Source organism: Trichinella spiralis (genome assembly GCF_000181795.1).
Source record: "Trichinella spiralis strain ISS 195 chromosome Unknown Scfld6, whole genome shotgun sequence".
Classification (NCBI taxonomy): Eukaryota; Metazoa; Nematoda; class Enoplea; order Trichinellida; family Trichinellidae; genus Trichinella; species Trichinella spiralis.
In genome coordinates this window covers 1,130,558-1,150,507 of record NW_003526945.1, presented here as the reverse complement: position 1 = coordinate 1,150,507, position 19,950 = coordinate 1,130,558, and the positions used below count along the sequence as shown (strand labels likewise).

Sequence of the window (19,950 nt, the reverse complement as noted above, 5' to 3'; positions counted from 1 at the left end):
TGGTTTGGTTTCTTTGTTTATGGATTTGTTTTTCTTTCGTAAAATAATTTCATGATTTCGTTTAATTAAGTAATCAAATAATATTGATTCTGGTTTTTTTCTTCCCATCTTGCCCTGTTGTGGTGTGTTTGCTTTTCCAGCGACGATGATTCAGCTTGGCAGTGTTAAAATGTGAATTTACGCCACTTTAACTTGTATTCTTGTTCTAAATATGTCAAACGTGTTGCTGCGGTCGTCTTCTATTTCCCATCAAAGATATTCTCATTCCAAGCCAGTATAATTTCAATCATTGTGCCGCTTTCGTATTTTCTCTGTCATTTATTTCAATTGGCCAGTTTTTACCGGTCTTGTTGTGCGTGTACAGTCATTACTGTTGTGGTCATTGTTTGATGGCGGTGACCATGGTCACCGGCTTCAATTTTATGGGGAGGGGTTAGGTAAGCAGAAGGAGATTGGGCGATATGCTATGCGACAACAAGACCAGGAAGGAATCGGTTGTCTGTTAGTCAATCTCGTTCAATGGAATTTATCGCTTATGTGGTTTTACTTTTTATATACTGTTGACCTGAATTGATTCATCACTGGGCGAGGCAGCTATTGTTGCGTTCTTTCTTAAGCGTTCTTCTTTTCATCAACTTTTAACAGAGAAAATATGCAAAAAAAAATAGAAGAGAAACATCTATTCTATTCTTGACCAATACAAGAATTTAGCAACTAATTTTATTTTTAAATTTTTTTTAAAATGCATATTATGAATTGGCAGTGTATGATAAAATAATAAAAATCCATTTGAATTATCATTTGTAAAATGTATGCTATTTTCTTTTTTCTATTTCAGGTTTCTGAACCATGGCATGAGGTAGAACGCCGAGGCGGTTTTACGGCCAAAGAAGGTCTGTTGAATTGGGTTCAAGATGTAACAAGTGGCTATTCTGGTGTTAATGTGCAAAATTTTACCACATCTTGGCGTGATGGTTTAGCTTTTAATGCAATTTTGCACAGATTCAGGTAATAAATACCACAAATCTGTTATATTCATGTTGAAATTTGGACAATTTATAAGCACTGTATGGAAATATTTAATAATAGGATTATTATAAAATAATATGATTATTGTATGTATCGTTCGTTTTATATTCAGATATTGTTACTGTTTGTTTTTAATTTTTCATCATATTTTATTTGCTGTATGTACATTTCATTGCAGTTAATTATCTGATTGCTTGAAATGATTCATTTACTCTATAGTGTGCTAGTTACTTTATTTTGATTACCCGATTCGAGTTAAATTTGTATGAAGTACTTTTCTACAAAGTCGTCATTTTTTGAAACAAATTAGTTATGTGGTTGTCATTTGAGATTCAGTGTTGTGGTAATGTTGAGGAGAATTATTGCGAAAAAAAAAGTACTGCATGAACGATATATAGATACAGTGTGGAAAATGTTATTTTAAATTTTATTACAATGGTAGTAGTTGGATTTTTATGTGCCTGTATTTTTTCAGACCCGATTTGGTCAAATGGTCTGAAGTTCTACACCGCATGAAACCCCGAGAGCGTTTAGAAAATGCGTTTGAATTATTTGAAAAGGAATTTCAAGTTTCCAGATTGCTTGATCCTGAAGGTAATTTTATCAAAAAAAATCATGACAGAAATTCATTGAAATTCTACTTTTTGTTCAATTTTCATATAGATGTGGATGTTTCACACCCAGAAGAAAAGTCTTTGACAGTTTACATCTCAATGCTTTACAACGCGTTGAGTAATTTGGAAATGCCGAATGTAAATTTCTACTGATGATTTGATGATGATATATGAATAATGATAATTGATATTTTTATCAATTTATTTTGCAGTTTCAAGATGAAGTTATGCGTTATCGACTGTCGGCTAGAGAATTTTCAAGCTGGTTACAGCGGGCAATTAATTCCTATCAAAATGCGTCTGCTCATCCAAGCGAAGTAAAAGTTTGTTTTATGAATGCTTATATATTAAATAGCAATACTAATAAGAAGAATGCAATTTTTTCATTTGTGCAGAGATTATTGGCTGAAATAGATGAATTTCGCAAAGAAGAGATGCGGCATAAGCATCGTGAAAAAGAACGTTTGGAAAAAGAATACGCAGATTTAGAGGTTTATTATTATTATTATTATTATTATTATCATCATTAGCATATTTAAATTAATATTGTATTAAGTTTTGAGAAAAAAATTCTTTTTTTTTCAAAATTTGCAGGAAAAGTTGTCAAACATAGATGTATTTTCTGTGGAACACGAATTTACGCCAGGCAGATTGAATAGATTGTGGGAAGATTTGTTAGATGCACTTGCAGCTCGAGAGCGTGCTCTTGGCGGTGATGTGCGAGTCGATTTGGATGAATTAGCTCGAAATTTGAATTTGCAAATTGGCATCACCAATGAAAAATTGGACGAATTGTTGCAACAGATCGAAGCTGCTGATAATAACACATCGCACGATTCGGTCGACCTGATTGTTGATGGCTTGAATGCCTTGGAATCACCAATAGAAGGTTTCTTCCACGACGTCGATGTGCTTCGTAGTTGCAATCATCCACAGGCGAATGACTTTTACAGACAGTAATTTGCCATTTATATATGCATTTATTTATTTATTATAATTGATTATAACTGTTGTTTGGTTTAGGGTGTTTGGTTTGCACCAACGTCGCATTGCCTATTTGCAACGTTGTCAGGGCTGTTTGCAATTGTTGGACAGTTATGTGAGTCGAACGGAACGAGAAAGGCTTTGTCGTAATAAAACACAAATATTCACCCAAGTTTGTGACTACATTCAATGGGTTGAACAACGCATAGTATGTGAATTGTTTATTTATTATTTGTTTTTTTTTGTTTGGTTTCTATTATTGTTGTTTTTTCTATTTTAAGAAAGAATTATCGGAATTAGAGTTTTCTGAAAAGTTGAGTGACTTGGACAATATGCTTGAGAAACACAAACTTGACCACGCTGAAATAATGGACTTTCGTACTACTGTGGAACAGTGCATTGCACGTCAGGTAAGTAGGATTTAAAAGAAAGAAAATGAAAATTTTTAATAACTCTATTGTGTTATATTTGACTGGTTGATTGATTGATTGATTGATTTTATTTTCATTCTACAGGCAGACATTCCTGCCGAAGATACAGACGAATATTGTAACTATCTGAGCAAATTGGAAGGAGATTACTCCCAGTTGAAAGTGAGCAAGAATGATTTCAATTAATTTATATTTTAAAAATTATTACTTGTTGTCGCTGTTTTCTTCCAATTTATCTGGTTTTTATTCTTTTTAGAAGCTTTCAACTGGGCGTATGCTGGATCTAGATATGCTGACAGCATTTGTACGTGCGGCTCAGCTTGAATTAATGTGGATCCAAGAACGCGAGGTGATCGAGGTGACTCGTAATTGGTCGGATTTTGCAAATCTGGATTTATCTATGCTGCAAAATTATTACAAGCAATTGATGCACGAAATTGAACTTCGCGAAGCTCAATTCAACGATGTGCACGATCAGGGAGCAGCTTTGTTGAATCAACGTCATCCGGCTGTCGAAGTGATTGAACTTTATGTTGGCATGATGCAAGCCCAGTGGGATTGGTTGCTTGGTCTTACCCAGTGTTTGGAAGTTCATTTACAAGATTCGTTGAATTTGAGCAGATTTTTGGAAGACGTATCTAACTGTGAGAATTGGTTTGAATGCGAAATACAAGTCCTCACAGAACTGTCCAATCGTCGATTTAATTATTTAAATTTGGACGAGTGCGAAAGTATGCTTGCGCAGTTAAAAGAAATGCGTGTGATGATGGATCGGTACAGCGAGACTTTGATTTCGTTGAGCGAACGTAGCCGCACATTGTCGCCACTGTGGCAACGTGGCGAACGTATCACGACAACAATCTTGGTCACTGCATTGTGCAATTATTTGGAAAAAGATATTGTCGTGCACAAAGATGACGAATGCATATTGATCGACAACAGTGATTTGGTTCGCTGGCGGGTGCAATTCCATGGTGGAGTGGAGTTTGAAGCACCGTCAGTGATTTTTCGCATTCCGCCTCCGGACACTCGTGTTGCCGTCTGTTTGCAACGTTTGCAGGTGTTGTTCGATCGAATGCGTCGTCTGTGGTTGGAAAATTTCCACTCGATCCGATTTATGGCTATTTCGGATTCGCTGCGAAAAGTCCGTAGTTGGGATTTGAAGCAATTTTTGGAATTGGACCCGGCCAGTCGAGACGGTCTGGTGAGCGCATTGAATAACGACGCCAACGAATTGCTGGCCGAGTTGGATGAAGACGATCCATTGTCGGTGCAGTTGCGCGACGAATTAAATGCCGCCAACGAGCATTTCTACCGGCTCATCAAATTGGCTCAGAGGGAGCCGGATCCGGATGTAGTGGAAAATTTCGATCGCAAAGCCAAAACACTGTTGCAAAAATTGGATAGTTCTTGGAAAACTCTGATGCAACGAATTGCTGATCCAATACCTCGCACTGCCGACGAATGGGACAAAGCCACCGATGAACACAAGGCACGTTAGAGAAAGAAGCTTGCTTCTTCTTGTCATATATTATAATTTGATATTGTTGCAGAAATTTGAAGACGGCTTACAAGCGTTGGATAGCGAGATGTCGATGATTCAAGAATTATTCAGGCAAATTTTGGATCCGTCCCCTATGCAACGCGCTTTGCTTGAGCAAGTGCTATCTCGTTGGGAAAATTTGTGGGAAACGTCTAAAATGCACGCCGAGAGGTAATTTTTCTCATTACTGATATTCATCATTTGTTGACGCAGTATCATTAATAATAATAATAATAATCATTGTTTTAGCATAAAGGCCGTGGAAGCTGTATTGACAGGTATTGTTGAAGCAAATGAGATTTTGAATGCACACGAAAGAACTTTGTGTTTATACGATTATATGCCGTCGAATCTTGATCAGTTGCGAAATATGCACGCTGAATTATTGGTAAATACCTTTTTTTTTAAAATTTAACTTAAAAATTATAGATTATAATTTAAAAAGTATATATATATATATATTTATTTATTTATTTATTATTTACATATATACATGTTTCCTTTTTATTCAACAGTCAGTGCAAATGCTATTGCAACAACAGCAAGCAGTTTTTGATGATTTATCTTCGAATGTTGGTAAATTGCGCCAGCATGTTGCGCGGACACGATTCAACGTTGCTGATCACTACGATATTAATAATGCAGACGATGATGTTCAGGAGTTGACCGTCCGTTGGGAGAACATTTGTTATCAAGTTATTGATCGGTAAAGTTTTCAAAATGATCAATGCTTTTTCCATGTATTTTTTTCCTTTTGGTACTATTTTTGAATTATTAATTTTTCAGATTGAATTTAATTGAATCCGCCACAGGCGTGCTTATGCAGTATCAGTCTGCATATGAAAATGAAAATGCCTGGCTGGAACGCGTAGAAAAAACGATTGATGATTTACGTATAGATGAATCCATGAACCCCGAAGAATATCAGAAGCATTTGGATTTGCTGATGGTGATTTTTTTTCTCCTTTCTTTATTTTTCTCATGTTTACTCTTTATTCAACTGTTCTTATTGTTTCTGAAATTTTAGGCTGAATATAGAAATTTGACCGAAAGAACCGAAGCTGTGGAACATGTGAATCGTGAGGGTGGTCGTTTCATTCGGGAAGCAAAAGTAAATTTTGAAAAATTGAAAACTTTATGATAATCGCTTGTTTATAATATATATATATATATATATTTATATTTATTTAGACTTACGATTCGCGTATAAGTCAGTATCGAGATTCAATAATGGAAAGAAATCCAACACTCAATTTTGGATCATATTCGTCGATGAGTGGTCATCGACAAGTAGCAAAAGACCTTGAGGATTTTAATCGCCGCTTTTCACAATTGGCATCTGTTATATTGGAACGACGTAATGTTATTCAAGTTTGGATGCAGAGCTACCGCCGCAGGAGAGAGGTAAGTAGAAAAGTTTGCCTATCGAATGTATGCATATATGATGCAGTAGTGGGACAATGTTTGACATTCTGTTTTGTCATAATTATATATCCATGAAGGAGAGAACAGTGTGAGATGGCACAGAACGCCGTATTTATTAAGCGCTGTGCATGTCTGATATTTAGAGATCACTTATTAGCTTTCATATTCATATATGGAATTCTTTGACGTAATGAAAGTATTTATGACAGTGCCAGTAACGGCGGCTATAGCAAGATACGATTACTCACGTAATCTTGTTTTTTATTTTTCTTTTTTTGCTATTACACGATTCATTTTTTTAAAACATTTATTTGAAATAGACACAGGTATTGGGAAGTTATATGAATTTTATTGCTTTTTTGTTACCGTTGTTGTTGTTGTTGTTGTTGTTGATGATGATGATGATGATGACGATGTTATTTATTAACTTTTACTTTTCAGTTTCGTCGGTGTTATGGTATATTATGTTAGCAAATATATATATGTATTTGTTTATTTATGTGCAGGGCAAATTTTATACGTAGAATGGCGCTTTACGATTCTGACATGTTAAATTTGTGTCATGATCAGTGCCGGTCATCTGGGCTTAATTATTTTTGTTTTGCATGCGCCACGTACGTTTGGAGCGTGGGCTGCTCATATGAAATTCTACACCTGTGCACTATTATTTTATCTCATGCAAACGTACCATTATAGTATTATCAATCATGGTCACCTTTAGTACTACTACTACTACTGCTACTACTACTACCACTATTAATATTATTAGTATAGTTATTATCAGTAGTACTACCGCAATCATCGGTAGTCAGTGGTGGTTGCATGAATGCGCTCAAATGCTAATAACTTGCGTTGGCGGTTTGCTTTTTTGTGGTGGTTTATGCGTATTTTGCGTTGTCGCAACGGACTGGATGGAAAATGTTTTCGTTTTCAAAGGTCAGGCAGGTTTAAGCAAATCGAGTGCAAATGAAATCAAGTTGAATGAAGGTTTCCAGTGTAATTATCTCTATCATCATGATTAGTTGTATTTATCGACCACGCTCATGTTTGGAGAGTTGCTAGAAAAACGGGGTGGGGGAAGGAAGAGAGAGAGAGAGAGAAAGCACAAGAGACAAGAGAGAAAAGAGAGAATGAGTGAATGAGAAAGCGAGGAAGAAAGAAAAAGAGAAAAGGCTGCAGTATTGTGACGTGCACAGCTATATTTCAGTCCACTGGTTACGCTTTTGTAGTCTATCTATAGAAGGATTGTATGAAGGTAATAGAAAACTGCCATTACGGAAAATAGGTGGATGTGAAGTTGCGAGATCACGATCGCAATGTTAGCGTGCTGCTTGCAGGAGGAAGAGCGACAAAAACGTGCTCAGGATGAAGCAGCCCGACGGGCAGAAGAAGAGGCTCGCCGCAGAGCTGAGGAAGAAGCCGAAAGGCTTCGGCGTCTTAAAGAGGAAGAAGAAAGGCGCCGTAGAGCCGCTGAGGAGGAAGCGGAACGTCTGCGGCGTCTGCGTGAACAAGAAGAAGCTCGCAGAGCAGCCGAAGAAGCGCGACGCAGAGCTGAAGAAGAGGCTCGACGTTTAGCTGAAGCGGAAGCCCGTCGAAGAGCTGAAGAAGAAGCTCGCCGTAGAGCTGACGAGGAGGCTAGGCGTAGAGCTGAGGAGGAAGCTAGGCGTAGAGCTGAGGAAGAAGCTAGGCGTAGAGCCGAGGAGGAAGCTAGGCGTAGAGCCGAGGCGGAAGCTAGGCGCAGAGCCGAGGAGGAGGCTAGGCGTAGAGCTGAGGAGGAGGCTCGGCGTAGAGCTGAGGAAGAGGAGGCTAGGCGTAAAGCTCAAGAAGCGGCACTGCGGCGCGCTGCAGAAGAGGCGGAGCGACTGCGCTTGCAAAGGGCTCGTGAAGATGAACTGCGACGAGCTGAGGAGGAAGCTCGTCGAAGGGCTAAACAGGCTGAGGAAGAAGCAGCGGCTAGATTGCGTGCTGAAGAAGAAGCTCGGCGTCGCGCTGAGGAAGAGGCAAGGCGCAGAGCCGAGGCAGAGGCAGCGCAGCGTAGAGCTGACGCAGAAGCGCGGCGTAGGGCTGACGAAGAAGCGCGGCGCAGAGCTGACGAAGAGGCACGACGCAGAGCTGACGAGGAGGCAAGGCGCAGAGCTGAAGAGGAGGCACGGCGCAGGGCCGAAGAGGAGGCACGGCGCAGAGCTGAGGAAGAAGCTCGGCGTCGGCAGCTGCCCAAACTGGACATTAAGACTGGACGACAATTTGGTGAAGCAATGGAATGGGGGGAAGCTGGTGAATTGGAGGAAACTGGTGATCTGGCTGGCGTGGTCAAAGTTTCTGAACACGAAGATGACATGATCATGTACGCTGAGGAGACGGAAATTCGAACGAAATTTTTCGAACTAGAAGCGGTGAAGCATTTGCAAACGGGGGAAATTTTGACTTTCGTAGAAGCAGCTAGACAAGGAGTGTTGGACTTGAAATCAGGGGAATTTTTTGACGTTACTTCCGGTTCACGTATGAGCTTGGAAGAGGCGGTCAGACGTGGCTTTGTTTCTCAATCGCTGACCGAATGCTTGAATTCGGAATACGGCATTCATGACCCTGAAACACGCGAATCGATCACATTGATGGAGGCGATCAGGCGTGGTATTTACGATCCAGAATTGCGTCAGTTGAAAAATCCCAGAACTGGTGAACTGTTGTCACTGTTCGACGCATCGACATTGGGTGTGATCACCATGGACAACGTGCATCGGCTGATCAAAATGGGTATATTGAAATTGCCGCCGTTGCATTTGCAGCAGGCGATTGAACAAGCGGTGATCGACTTGCAAACCGGCACTTTCATCGGTCGCTTTTCACGCGAAACCCTACCTCTGACCGAAGCACTGCGCAACGGTTACGTAACGTTGTCGCCTACAACGCAACCCGGCATCGGCATTGCGCTGACCGAATGTATCGAACAGCGTTTCATTGACGCCAATACGGGCGTGTTTGACGACCGAGTTACTGGTGAGAAGATCAGCTTGCGTGATGCGGTTTCCAAAAAGACCGGCTTGGTGAATTTGCATTATCGGGAAGTGGTGAATACGGCCGAACGACGCCGTGTCACCGTCGAAGATGCGCTCTTTCGCAACGTGTTGAACACTCGTCTGGGAAATTACACCGATACACAGCACCGGCAGACGATCAGCTTGTCTGAAGCTTACGAACGGGAGCTAATACAGCAACCGTTGACATTATTTGACGTGAACGCACGCGGTTTGATTGATTCAACTGGGCGTTTTGTTGACGCGGGCACAAAACGACGGATGGTATTGTTAGAAGCTATAGCCGATGGTCTTCTTGAGCCGGACGTGCCGCACATTGTTGACAGTGACGAAGGTGATGTGGTTTCGATCGCCGTCGCTTTGGAGCGTGGCTTGTTAACGCCCACTGGGGAGTATGTGCAACATGACCCTCTTCGCACGATCAGCATCCAAGAAGCAGTGAACAAGAGTCTGATTGTCAGTCCGTTGAGATATTCTTTTTTCGATATAAAAGGAATCAAAGACACCAAAGCGAATCGAACGCTGAGCTTCAACGAAGCACTGGATGCCGGCGTGATTGTATTATCGTCCAGACGTCTGGTCGACACAGCCACCAACGACAGTTACATGTTGGATGAAATTCCTCAGGACTGTTCAATTGTCGACAGTGCAGTATTGTCGGTTTTGAATCGGCCGTCCGGTTTGATTAAAAAAGATCACCATCATCAATCTTCTCGATCGACATCAGCAACCGCCACCGCTGAGCTGACCGTTCTCGAAGCGGTGGCTCGAGGTGTAATCGATTCGAAAAAGGCGGTCCTGTTGAATAGCCGCCAACAGCACTTTAGTCCACGACAGGCATACGAATCGGGCTTGATTTCGTTGCGCGGTGCGTTGCTGATGTCGGCGTTGTTCAACGTCCATCCTGGATTGGTGATGCCGTCCGGTGGAGCTTCCGGCAAATCGTCCCGATCGTCGGCTCGGAAACGTACCCCTCGTCGAGCCCGAGACTTTGCCGCGCAGCCCGGCTTGAAAATGACACTAGCCGAGGCGTTGCATCAAGGGCTAGTTGATCCTTTGAAGCAGACGGTTGTGGAAGATGGCCGCGAGATGACTTTGCAACAGGCGGTAGATTTTGGTTTCATTGACACGTCGACTCAGTGGATCGTGCCTGACCAAGGCAACAAAGGACCGACGATCCAGGAATCCCAATCTGAAGAGGTGACTGAAACTAGTCAAGTGTTAGCGCCGAAAGACACGACTGATAAGCACGTCGAAGAGACTGTCACCACGGTGAAACGTCAACGGATCACTGAAACGACTGCAGTCGGCGGCGGTGCAGGCAGTGGTGTGTCTGCCTACAGAGCAATTACGAGCCGCGGTCAAGGCGGGCGTCTGGTGGTTCCGGTCGAAGGCATGCACATTTACGACGCGCAGCGTAAAGGTCTGCTCGACTTGAACACCGGCATGTTGACTGTGCCGGATGTGGACCGAAAGTTAACATTTGAAGAGGCGATTGATTTGGGCATTGTGAACAGCGGTCACTTGCAAGTTCGCGGAGGACGTCGCGGCGCGTTGAACGCGGCCGAGGCGATTGAGCAGGGCTTGCTAGATCCGACCGGCTTTCACGTGGACCCGTTGACTAAGGAGCGACGAAGTTTGCAGGCGGCTATCGACGCAGACCTTGTGCTTGTCGAACCGGAATCGCTGCCCGACACCAGGCAGTCTACCAAAGTGATCCAGTTTGGCCTCGGCGCTAGTCGCGGTGGTGCGGTGTTGAGCTTCAATCCTACCGGCACCAGCACCCGCGAAGAGTCGGAACTGGGCTGGTCGTTCAACTCGACCACTGGTGAAGTTGTCGACGAGCAGACCGGCGAACGGTTTTCACTGGACGAAGCATTGCGCCGAGGCAAAGTTGCCGAAGAGGATTTCCGTGTCGTTGACGCGCTGACTGAACGTGAGCTGACGTTCAGCGATGCGGAAAAGTGGGGTGTGATCGAGTCGACCAGCAAGATGTACGTCAACAAGCGCGACGCCAGAGTTTGCTCGCTGCAAGAGGCAGCCAAGCAGGGTCTGCTGTTCTACGTGCTCGGCATGCCCCAGTACGCCCGCGACACCGTCGAAACTCGTGTTCGCAGGCAATCGCGCCGAGTGGTTTCGAACAAAGAGTCGGCGCTGGCAGGTCCGGCGGCGTTTGTCGACTACAGTCTGCAGAAAGTTATCGATCTTGGCTGGTACGATTCGACCAGCGGTTTGTTTACGCATCCGGACACGAAGAAGCAGATGTCTTTGCGTCAAGCGATCATCAGAGGTCTTTTCAACCCTTACGAGTGTTCAATACGTCACCCGGCTACTGGTGAACGGATGGCTTTGTTGGATGCGATTCAGGTTGGCTTGATCGACGCCGACAGGGGTCTGGTTGTCGATAGCCGGTCTGGTCGCACGTACGATCTCCGTCAGGCTTGTCAAGAGGGCATCATTTGCAGCGGTGTCGTGCCGCAGTCGTTGGAAGCGGCCATCGCCTGTGGTCGGCTGGACTTGAGTGCCGGCACGGTCAGCTTCCCCGACGGTCGAACGGCCTTGTCGTTGCACGACGCTGTGGCGAGCGGTGTGATCGACCCGGCGTCGATCCGCGTGCTGGACCCGGCCAGTGGCCGGGAGATGAGCTTCGCCGAAGCGGTCGCTGAGCGCGTGGTCAACTTGAGCCGCGGTCTAGTGTTGAACAAAAGCACCGGCGAGGCGAGCAGTTTGATACAGGCCATTCGATCAGGCACGTTGAAGCCGGTTGCTTCAGCCGACACTCGTCGTTACAGTTCTTCGGCTGCCGGGAGCCAAGAGCAGCAGCTGTTGGCAACTTCGGGCACATTTTTCGGCTCGTTGACCACAGCCGGTGGCGATGTGGCGAAAACGTCCGTTGCTGCTGCTGCTGCTGCTGGACGTGAAGAGATGGTAGACATCGGTGGCAAGCAGGTGATGGTGAAAGTGATACGCGACGAGCAGGGCGTCGAAAAAGGGGAATATGTGGATCCGGAGACGAAGATGAAATTCACTATCCAACTGCACGGTGATCCGTACACCACACGCGCTCAGACTAGCGTGAAATCCACCGCTCAGGTCCAGTCGGTCGAATTGTCTCCGTTCGTCGAATTGGTCGGTATCGACAAGGTGCTGGACAAGCGGACCGGGCGCGTGATGACACTGGCCGAAGCGCAGCGCGCCGGCTTGGCCAGCGTCGATCGCAAAGGCAAACAGTTGACCAAAAGTTACGCCGTGTTTCGGTCCGACTTGGCGCACGCCTTGGCTAAGGGTGTGGTCGACCCGACTACTGGGGAACGGTTGTCTTTGGAAGACGCAATCAAGTCGAGACTGATCGACATCGGCAATTTGGTGCTCTGGCATCCGGATAGTAGTAGTATGGACTTGGCTCAGGCGGCCAACGTTGGCCTGATCGACGTCACCTTGGCTGAAGTGTTGCCCAAGGGGGTCTGTCACCCTGTGTCTGGTGAACGGATTTCCACCAAGCGTGCGATCGAGTTGAAAATCATCAACGCCCGTACTGGCGAAGTTTGCAATCCGTATTCCAACGAACGATTGACTTGGCTGAGCATCGTCAAGCCGGTCTACGCGAGCTTGGTCATGGAAGGCGTCTACGACCCGCGCAAAGGTTACGCGGTTCCGCTCAGTCGGGCGTTGATCGAAGGTTTGATCGACGCCCGGGCCCGGACCTACTGCAACCCGATCACCGGCGAGGTGTTGTCTTTGGAAGAGGCGAGCGGGCACGGCCTGGTCGACGAAGGGACGTACAAGTTGATTTTGCAGCCGCTGATTCGTGACTACCGTCGAACGGCTGCCGGCGAAGAGATGTTGTGTCTGTTGGACGCGGTGCGCGTCGGTCTGGTCGACCCGCACGCCAGGACCGTGGTCGTCGATCGCGGGGCGACGGTGCCGATCGCCAACGCGGTTCGGGAAGGGAAATTTCCACGCGAACTGGGCCGCCTGATGCGCCGAGTCGACAAGTGGACTTTCGCCGAAGCTCTCGGCCAGGGTCTTATCGACGTGGCGGCCAACCAATTCACCGACCCCGACTCTGGGCAGAAGTTGACCATCGCCGCCGCCCTCCAGCAAGGCTACATCGACACGGGCAGCGTCGAAGCGCTCGAAGGTGCCGACGAGCGCAACTTGAGCAACGTGCTCGAATCGGACGAGTTCGACGAGCATTCGGGCCGGATACGGGACCGTCGCACTGGCCTGTATTTGACATTCAAGCAGGCGATCGAACGCGGAATCATCGACGGCGACTCGTTGATCTACGACGTGACCGCCGGCCGAGCGTTGACGTTGAACGAAGCGCTGCTCAAAGGCCGAATCGACAATAGCGGCAAATTTGTCGACTCGAAAACCGCGGCTCGTGTCAGTTTGAAAGACGCTGCCCGTGTCGGTTTGTTGGCCCTGATCGCCAGTCCCATGCTGGCCGGCCAAGCCGCCGCCGAAGCTATCAAACGTCGAGAAGCGGAAGGTTATCGATTTGCAGTGGAACCGGTGTCCAGTGGTGGTGGTGGTGGTGCTGGTGGTGCTGGTGCTGGTGCTGGTGCTGCTGCTGCTAGTAGTAGTGGTCCTAATGCGGCGGCAGATCTTGCCTCTTCTTCAGAATATCATAGAACTCTACGCCAAACCACCACAACTACTACAACTACTCCAATATCTCTATCATCAACACTAGCTGGCAAAACTGACGTTACTTCCGATGCGGACATCACCACTGCCGCTGCCGCTGCCGCCGCCGCTGCTGCTGCTGGTTGTGCTTCACCGTCTTCAAGATTGTCATCGGCACAGTTGCAACAGGGTGAACAAATGAAAACTAAAGAAGATGCCAGTTTGTTGCAGAGTCGCTTTTTCGACGAACTGCGCAGACAAAATTTGAAACCCTCTGAATGGGAAGTGTTCAATCCGGCCACTAGCCAGAGTCAAACACTGGAGGATGCGGTCGAATCGGGCTTGTTGGATCTGGTGTCCGGCGAACTGATCGATCCCAACTCTGGTCAGCACTATTCCATACCGAAGGCTGTGCATTTGCGTTGGCTGTCGCCTGCTGCCGGCAACGCCATGATGGCGTCGTTGAATAAGATAATTGAACAACGAACCGGTGAACGACCGGATATCAGTACTGCTGCAACACCTGGTTTGTTGGTTTATACCAGGGAAGTGAGCTGGCGTGGCCAGCCGTCTGAACTGCGTGCGTCGGATGGGGATTTGCCGATTACCGGCGTGCGTCGATTGCATTACGACGATTCTGGCACGCTGTGAACAATAATATATCTATATAGATATATAGATATATATATAATGACATGGGGAATATTCATCTTCTTCATCTTCTTCTTTCTTCATCGGAATGGTTTTTTCTTTTTGGGGGGTGTATGTATGTGTGGGGGTTTTTTCTTCTCTGCGAGCAAATTAGCGCAAGCGACAGCGTACAGTGATCATAGGCGCGCAGTAAAAATTGCAACTTGAGACAATTGCTGCCATTTTGATTTTTAAAAAGTGCGCGTATATTTATTTTATCTTCTTCTTCTTCTTTGTTTGCTGCACCTACCACCGCTGTTATTATCGGTATTTTTTTGCAACTTCTGCTCCTGCTCCTCCTCCTACATTTCTTCTTCTTCTTCATCCTCCTCCGGCTCCTACTCCTCTTCCTTTTCTTCTTCTTCTTCTTCTTCTTCTTCTTCTTTTATTCTGTTGTTGTTACTGCCGTTGCTGCTGCTGCTGCTACTGCTGCTGCTGCTGCTGCTGCTGCTGCTACTGCTGCCGCTGCCGCTGCTGTTGCTGTTGCTGCTGCTGCTGCTGCTGCTGTGACTACTACTGCTACCGCTACTACCTTCTTCTCTCTTTTGTTTCAATTTCAATTATTCTTATAATTTTTCAACTATTGTTTTAACTCGCCAGTTTTGCCCTGTGATTTTTTTGTTTGAAAATGACCTGGCTGCCAAAATCAGATATTTATTTTTATCAATTTATATAGTTTAGTTAAACTCTATGTGACAGTAGTGACAACAGTGGTAGTTGCGTATGTGATATGATGGTGGTGGGTAGTTAAAGAAGTATTGTTGTATGTTTTGTCAGATTTAAATGGGATGTGGTGTGCATGTGCGTGCTGCACACACATGTGCACACAGAAAATATGATGTGCATCCATTGACAGCAGTGAAAATTTCTGTCATCAGTGATGCGATGTAAACTATGATGAATTTGAATTGAATTGCTGATTATCAATTCAGTTTTATTTATGCACGGTTTATCTATTTTATCGCATACAGTTTAGCAAAAAATGCAACCGTGCAAATCATTATTATGGTCATTATTCATTCAACAGCTAGAGCTGTCTGTCATCAACAGCAATTCCTTTTTGATTCTTTCAGATATTTATTGATAGAAATTACATACTGTTTTCTTTTAAGAAAACATCTCAAGCTCAGCTGTTTTGCAGTATTTACAAGTAGAAATGCAAATGATCATGATGATGATGATGATCATAATAATAAATTCCATTCTTCACGCCTGATACATTTCGTCGTTGTAAGTGAAATAATTTTACAGCTATCTATCTGCCTGTCCTGATGATGTCGACCGACGTTTTATATAATAATAATAACAACAACAACAACAACAACTTTTATCCATATATATATATATAGAAAATTGCACTTTTTATTTATTTTCTTCTATTATGGACGGTTTAAATTGAATTTTTATTTTCAGGAAGGTATGAAGAGCAAAATAGATGCCTGGATAAATGAAGCCGAACAGATGGTTATTTTGTTTAAACAAATTCACGATAAAACAATCGAGCAGATATCGCAGCAGCAACTCACTTCCGATGGTTTGAAACCATTGAGCGAATTCATATGGGTGAGGACATAATTACTTTTTATTTTGCAGAATTAACTTGGTTTTTTTTTGTTTTCCTTATAAATAATTTAGAACGCGAAGTTTGAATTGTCTGGTATGGTTGCAAAAGCTGAACGATTGGAAACATCGTCCAAAACATTCCAAGTGGATTGTGCGCATTATTTGTCCCCGGATGGTTTTCACAAATTGCAGAGTTTGCAAGATCAGCTTGCTCAGCAGGCATCTTTTAGCACAAAGTTGATCGTGTTGATTGAAAAGTTTGTTGAAAAAATTTTTTGTTGTTTTCCTTTGTTCAAGAAAAATATTTCCATTTATTCAGAATTGACCAAGCTAGGCTTGTACTGACTGATGCAATTTTCAAAAGTGAACAGTTTTCTCTATGGTTGACAGCAGTGCAAAGTATGATTGAAAAGGTAGAAAATGACGCCGATTTGTTGCGTGAAATGCGCACTCAGATTGATGTAGGCTACAATTTTTTTTAATATTAATCGTTTTTTTCTAAACCATTGTATTTCAGCAAGAATATACGAAAGCGAACGCGGTGATGCTTCCGGAGCTGCAGACGCTTATTGGGAATGAAGCGTTTTGCAACAACGTTTGCAATTGTATGATCGTGGAAACGAACGTGCTTCGCCGTTTGGCGGATCCGTCATCATCGTCCATTGACTACAGTATTTGTGTCGGCGATATAAATAGTGGAATTTTGAAAGAAAAATTTAATTCCACTCTACAACATTTGAAAGTTTTGTGCGACACGGTGACCGTAGTTCCGGATCGTGCACCATTTAGTCCTGTTTTTCTTGGCACTGAAGATAATTCAGTAGCAGAAAATGTTGACCACAGAAGCACAACTGACGGTGTTAAAGCCGATGAAACAAATAACAGTGGCTCGAAAGACGACGACAATAGTTGTAGTTCAACAGATGATGCCAGTACTGCTCTGTCAGTTGAGTCTGAAGAAAGGTCAGTTGAGAAATTTTCATTTCTGTTGAACGTTCTGTTTGTGTTATTATTATTATTATTATATTACTGTTTGTTATCATTGTTGATGTGTTATTTGCAGAAATGATGACAGCTTAATTGTGGAATTGGTCCATTCTCGTAATGAACTCGAAAGGGATTTGAATTTGGTAAATGGCAGAAGGAGAATAAATAGCGTCGACAGTCGTATTGAATCTGTTACTGCTCAAATGGACTACATTGAACAGGAACTTGATTCGATTTATCGACTGATGTTCGAGCGAAGTGCCGGTGTTGTGCACAGACTGTTGATGGTAAGTTGTGATTGAGCAAAAATATATTTATTTCTTTGTAAACAACACTCAGCTTTGATTTTCTATAATTTATGCGTTTTTATTCTAGTCACTGCAAAATCAAATGGTGACCCTGAACAAAGATGTTGAATTCATCACCGCCCAGAGCAGTGACATTGTTCAATGTTGTAGCAGTGCCGCTTCTGGATATCTTCAGTTGAAATTGGACAATTTGATTCGAAGACAGTCAAATTTGAAAGGAAAATTCGGTTAGCTATTTTAAAATATAATTATCGCCGTATATATATATATTGTTGTTGTTGTTCATTTTAGATGATGTGTCGAATTTTGTGACTGAATCTGAAAGACAAGTTAAACAGGCAATCACTGAATCGTTGGTTTGGACCAAACGAATGTTCGACCAGCTTAGCGAATTTGACAACGTGTCACCATTGCAGAATGAATTAAAAAAGCAGATATCTGCATATGATGAATTTTACAATGATGTTCTCGCAAAACAAGCAGAATTTGCCAGTATAATAGCGCGAGGCAAAAAGTTAATTGTCAGTGAAGAGGAGGCGAATGTTTTCGGCCAGTCTTGTGGAACAGAAGTAGGGGAATTGGAAACCGCCCTTGAGAACTTGTTGCTGAAATCCAGGCAGAAGTATATATATATATTTTTTTTTTTTGGATTTTGCTTATTTATTAAAAAGACAATTTTGTCGTGTTCATTTCAACTATCCCTTTAATTTATACTGTTCGTTTGCTTTGTTAGAGCTCGTCATTTTAACGATTCTTTGGATTTGGTTATAAGTGTGGATAGACTTGAACGACGATTGATGGGAAAAGTTGAGGATTGGGAAAATGAAATCCAACTGCTTTCATCGACTGGCAATGCAAAGTTGGAAAACACACACCATTCTCTAGCCGAATTGCAGGTAATGTTTTGTTTGTTTGTATTTTTCTTTTTTGAAATTATTTTTCCATCATCATCGTTGTGGTGGTTGCTTTTTCTTCAGCAACAGATTGACTATGAAAAAATGAATGTAACTCAGCTGAAATTGTTGACCGAACGTCTGATCGAAACGACATCCACCGACCACCAGCAGCAGATGAACGACCGTTGCAACGTTGTTCTTGAAAGGTTCGAGATGGTGCGCACTAGTTGCTTAGAAAAGTTGCACGCGGTCGAACAGTGTCGACAAGTTGTGTCGAAATTCGACAGCCTGCTTGCAGAAGCGAACGAAAGTTACGCCGATTTCAACGCTCGTCTTACCGCATTGCAAGACGAACAGAAGAGCAGCACTAGATGTGATTTGGCAGCTTTGCGTGAAATTGCTCGGGAATCTCATGATTTGTTTACTCAAAAGCTGGCAGAATTGAAACGACTCTGCTCTCCGTCCGTTGGACACGACTTTCCAATACCGCACGCACGGCAGGCGAAAATGGTGGAACAGTTTCAGCAGAAAAGTATATCATTCGAGAACTGTGTGCGTAATTATATGAATAAGCTCCAACAAGTCGAAAACCACTGTGCTACGGTCGACAGCGCTGTCAAGTCCGCTTTGGAGAATTTGGAAGAGGTGGAAAAAGCGTTGTCAACGGAGCAGGAGATCGACAGCACCGATGGAACTAGTACTATTATTACTGGTACCGGCTGTGCAGTTCTGACTATGAAAAAGGCCAATTCATTGGAACGATCGCTTTCTGCTTCAAAGCAAAAAGTGGAAGATTGCATTCGGAAATGTTGTGGACCTTTGCGTCAAATGCATTTTGACAAAGAAGCCGACGATTGTCAGAAATTAATCGACCAAACTTTGGCTCGTTTGCAACTGGCCGGCAAGAATTTGGAGGAAAAGTGTAAAAGTCTTCAACAATTGGTAGCCGGCAGCAAAGATGTCCGACAACAATTGATCAAGCATTTGAGACTATTGAAGCATCTATGCAGTGATGCATTGTTGAACAGCAAAGCAGCAGTTCCGTACGACATGGAAGAAATTGAAAATTTGCTTCTCAAAATTCAGGTAAAGTAAAAACTGTTTCGACTTTTTGTCTGTCATATTAGTCATATTTCTTATTATGGTTATGGTATTAAGGAAACGAAACACAGCTCGGAATCTGTGACGAGCTCTGCGTTGGCGATCGTCGATAGTTCCATACCGTATATGTCGAATGCCGTATTGGAAACTTCCATGAAGGAAGAACTGGAAACAATGACGCAAGCATTGCGCAGACGTGTGAAAGACTTTTCGAATCGAGTATTGAAAAAGCTGTGAACAATAATACAAAAATAAAAATGCACTATTTTATTATTATTTATTTCATCTATTCCGCTTGTCGTGTGTTTAGATCGAGTCCAAGGAAAGGCAGTTGGAAGAAGCTCGATCTAGTTTGACAAATTTTTTGGAAAATTTGAAAAATATGGAAGAATGGTTACGTAACACTGAATTGTTGATTCGCGATCAGAAAGTTTTCTCATCCAATCCTGTGGTCATAGAATCTCAGCTGCGGGAGCAGGAAGTAAGCCGTTTTTGTTAAACTGTTGTTGTTCATGATAACACATGCGATTGTGTTGCAGTTGTTGAGAAAATTATTGGATGATAAATCGTTATTTTGGGAAGAAATTTCAAAGGCATGTTCTCCACCGGCCGGCAGTAAGCTGGCCCGTGATGTTCAAGACATCGATAGGCGGTAAGTGATGAATAATATCAGTTGTGCATGTTCTTCTTATTGCATGTGTTTTTTTTCACA

The 19,950-nt window shown here is 43.6% G+C and overlaps 1 protein-coding gene across 1 annotated transcript in view; it reads left to right on the top strand.

Moving 5' to 3' along the window:
- Window positions 1–19,950, top strand: part of Tsp_07976 (putative calponin y domain protein) — a 36,638-nt gene that overhangs the window by 9,485 nt on the left and 7,203 nt on the right. The window contains exons 8-32 of the mRNA XM_003373330.1: window positions 839–1,008; window positions 1,505–1,623; window positions 1,693–1,781; window positions 1,856–2,134; window positions 2,238–2,552; window positions 2,716–2,835; window positions 2,909–3,037; window positions 3,315–4,554; window positions 4,622–4,772; window positions 5,388–5,550; window positions 5,629–5,712; window positions 5,793–6,005; window positions 8,237–11,953; window positions 12,011–13,579; window positions 13,925–14,305; window positions 15,797–15,946; window positions 16,019–16,203; window positions 16,266–16,359; window positions 16,464–16,909; window positions 17,010–17,220; window positions 17,309–17,468; window positions 17,533–17,810; window positions 18,138–19,223; window positions 19,549–19,719; window positions 19,778–19,890. Of these exons, the coding sequence (XP_003373378.1) occupies window positions 839–1,008; window positions 1,505–1,623; window positions 1,693–1,781; window positions 1,856–2,134; window positions 2,238–2,552; window positions 2,716–2,835; window positions 2,909–3,037; window positions 3,315–4,554; window positions 4,622–4,772; window positions 5,388–5,550; window positions 5,629–5,712; window positions 5,793–6,005; window positions 8,237–11,953; window positions 12,011–13,579; window positions 13,925–14,305; window positions 15,797–15,946; window positions 16,019–16,203; window positions 16,266–16,359; window positions 16,464–16,909; window positions 17,010–17,220; window positions 17,309–17,468; window positions 17,533–17,810; window positions 18,138–19,223; window positions 19,549–19,719; window positions 19,778–19,890 (11,633 nt within the window). The remainder of the gene's footprint in view (window positions 1–838; window positions 1,009–1,504; window positions 1,624–1,692; window positions 1,782–1,855; window positions 2,135–2,237; window positions 2,553–2,715; window positions 2,836–2,908; window positions 3,038–3,314; window positions 4,555–4,621; window positions 4,773–5,387; window positions 5,551–5,628; window positions 5,713–5,792; window positions 6,006–8,236; window positions 11,954–12,010; window positions 13,580–13,924; window positions 14,306–15,796; window positions 15,947–16,018; window positions 16,204–16,265; window positions 16,360–16,463; window positions 16,910–17,009; window positions 17,221–17,308; window positions 17,469–17,532; window positions 17,811–18,137; window positions 19,224–19,548; window positions 19,720–19,777; window positions 19,891–19,950) is intronic.